The 3,144-nt window shown below is 36.7% G+C and overlaps 1 protein-coding gene across 2 annotated transcripts in view; it reads left to right on the top strand.

Annotated features, from left to right (window-relative positions):
* The window catches only part of LOC306893331 (uncharacterized protein), a 33,292-nt gene extending 31,175 nt beyond the window's left edge, over nt 1-2,117 (top strand). The window contains exons 7-11 of one of the 2 annotated variants that reach the window (XM_079455114.1): nt 4-105; nt 849-874; nt 987-1,058; nt 1,358-1,426; nt 1,574-2,117. In XM_079455114.1, coding sequence (XP_079311240.1) covers nt 4-105; nt 849-874; nt 987-1,058; nt 1,358-1,426; nt 1,574-1,615 — 311 coding nt within the window. In that variant the 3' untranslated portion in view covers nt 1,616-2,117. The remainder of the gene's footprint in view (nt 1-3; nt 106-848; nt 875-986; nt 1,059-1,357; nt 1,427-1,573) is intronic. The other variant, XM_079455115.1, reaches the window with a different exon arrangement.
* Nucleotides 2,118-3,144: the final 1,027 nt, after the last annotated feature.

The raw sequence follows: 3,144 nt of genomic DNA, 5'->3' as shown, positions 1-3,144 counted from the left end.
CAGGGAGCACGACTATTGCTGTGATCGTGACTATTGCTGTGATCGCTCCATTACTTCTTCTACTTACTGTTGCTGTTCTTTGTGTGATTTATAGAAAAAGATCAGGTGAGTTTATATATCTCACTTACAGCATCACTTCATGGTTATTTAGAATATGATGATTTCAAGAGGCCTTCTTCTGCACCTGCCTGTGATTGGTCTTCAATCACTCTACTTACATCAGTTACTGTGTTTCTTTACTCTCAGCCGTTCTATCATGTTTCCCACCAACAATTTTAAAAAAGTCTGTGTTTAAACTGCGAAAAGTGCTGCAGTATGAATTCAAAATAAATAAACACTATTGTTACCTCATCAAGTCTAAAATAAACCAGTTAACTTTTTCCTGAGTCTCACATCTGGCTTTTATTCTCTCCATAGCACTAAAACTGTATTGTTAAAAATCATATTAATAGCGGCTGACTTTTCCTCATAGCACCGAACCTAAGCAGAGTGATTCTCTTATTTGACACTGCTCTCTCATATGTTTACATCTCACAGAAATTGCACAACTTTAAATCTTCACGCCTCACTCATGGTGTTCCTCAGGGTTTTGTTCTTGGCCCACTACTCTTCAATAACATTTATGCTACCCATCGGTTACATTATCTGCTGTCATAGTCTGCCACTGTTATGCTGAGGATTTTTCTGCTTTATCTGCAATCACACTCTGAAATATTCCATCAGTAACAGCAATCACTGAATATTGACTGACTGTCCATGCAGACTATACTATATATGCCTTAAAAGCATTCTGTGTTTTGCTCACCTATTTAATGATGAAATTGCAATGAGCCATGTTTATTTTTCAGATCAAAAATTGTCTGGAGACCCTGTGGTGAGTATAGTAACGGTTGATCTGTGAGATGTCATCATTGGGACTGATGTCTTTGTCATGTTGGATGAAAAAATCTGATCCATTGTGTTGTTGATCATTTCTTTGCCTTTAGGTCGCATCTAAGAATGACAATAATGGAACATATGACACCATCAACATCCTTCCTCCTACTCCTAGCAACAATGTTAGTGAACCGTTTCCTTAATCGCAGTAAACTCAAAGATTCATGAGATTTGTGAATATTAACAGTCACTGTGGTCATTGTTCTTTAGTCTTTGTCCGCATCATTTTAATTTGTTTTATACTAACTTAACAGTTCTCTAAACGCTTTAAAATCAATCTTTGAAGACTTGTGATTTCACTTGTGATACACACAATGATTTCAAAAGTCACCACTTCAGCATCTATTTAATCTCACTATAGTCTGTCTAAGAAACCGTGACTGGAGAGTTTTCACATCTTTATATCTGTGTTGATGTTTAGGAGCAGAAAGATGATGTGGTTTATTCTGAGGTGACCATTGCCAGTAAAAAACAACTGAAGAACAACAATGTGAGTAGAAACTACATCCGTCCTCCGTCTTAAGCTCTCCAACTCCATATACAGATATACAGTCTCATAAATATATATTTGTATAATGTTACTATAATATGATCTGTGGGTTAAACGTGTTTGACGGTTTCTGTAATGTTCATTCAGGTTCAGTCTGCTGGTGATGTGACTTATGCCGCCATCAGATGAGCAAAAACTGAACCTGAAGACGACTGCAGAGATCTTTACACCTCCCTGAACAAAACACAAACACACATAAATATACAAATCACAACAACATAAACACAAAATATGTTTGTTTCAGTCAGTGACAAACAAACTCAACTGCTCATTTCATTTAGTTGATGTATTTGTGGTCGGCTTTAGAACGTTTGTTTGTTCTCTATTATTTGATGTTATTGTCCACCTGTTATGATGTCTGAATTTTCACAGGTCTTGTAAATACTGTGCTAGACTAAATGATTTCATCTAAAGACACAAAGTATGAACCTGCTCCCCTCTCATGTGATATGGGACTGACCGCATCATGATGTTTAGTTTTGTGTATGAGACGTTCTGTTAAACTGTTCATCTGTATGATGAGGTAAATGGAGAAGAAGTGACTATGTGTCAACATTTCTTTGTCATCTCCCTACAGAAGTGTTTGCTTTCTGTGCATTAAATGACCTTCATGCTAAAATAAAAATACTGCAAAGACACTTTGTATTCATATCTGTATTTCGATCTCTCCGTAGATATAAATAGCTCTAAATTCTGCGATATTCTCAGTATTATTTCCATCAGATGTATTCATTAGTTATGTTTAAACAGGCTGTTCTTTAGAGCCGTGGAGCTGATTCATGATCAGATATGACCGCTGAACTTCATTCACTATGTTTCAGTTTATAAAAGTTCCACATTTACATTTAGTCATTTAGCAGAAGCTTTTATCCAAAGCGAGTAGGGGAAAGCAATAGAAGCCATTTGTGCAACAAAAGACCAATAACGCACACGTGCAGTAAAACTGGTCTCCGTTAGCTAAGATTCTTCTTTTTTGGGGGGAAGAAAAGTAGAAAAGAAGTAATTCCAATGCATTGTAACTTTCTTTGGATAAAAGCGTCTTTAAAATGTTTGTGTTGAGGAACGCTGTCACCTCTCATGGACTGATATTACGATGGCTTCTCAAACTCACGGTGAAGTTTTCGTCTTAATTCTTCCTGGAGCTGAAACATGATATATAAATGTATTTCTGAACTATTAAGTAGGTCTTCAATATTCGACTCTGACGGAGTCTCCTCTCTTGATGTAGTTTATAAACATACAATTTGTGACAATGTGGATTAAAGTTAAACGTTATTTTGCTAGTTATCCACAGAACGTACCAAGAACACACATCTATAAAATATATACCGCACCTTATGTATCTGATTGCGGTGTCCTAGTGGTCAGAGAGTTGGGCTTGTGATCAGAAGGTTTTAATCTCAGTGTCAGCAGGTCATGACTGAAGGGCCCTTGAGCAAGACACCTTACCCCTGATTGCTCTGCAGTAATGTGACACTGTAAATAAACTACTTGTAAGTCGCTTTGGATAAAAGCTTCTGCCAAATGAATAAATGTAAATTAACCTCATGTACACAATGTTGGCTTGATCCAGGTTTCAGTAAGTGCTAAAAGAGAAAGACCAGAATGTTTATCGATAGCTGTGATGAAATCTGCTTTGTTTACAGCAGATCCATAAA

Source organism: Barbatula barbatula, assembly GCF_947034865.1.
Source record: "Barbatula barbatula genome assembly, chromosome: 4".
NCBI lineage: Eukaryota > Metazoa > Chordata > Actinopteri > Cypriniformes > Nemacheilidae > Barbatula > Barbatula barbatula.
The sequence above is the reverse complement of the archived record's forward strand: the minus strand, read 5'-3'. Positions and strand labels throughout refer to the sequence as shown.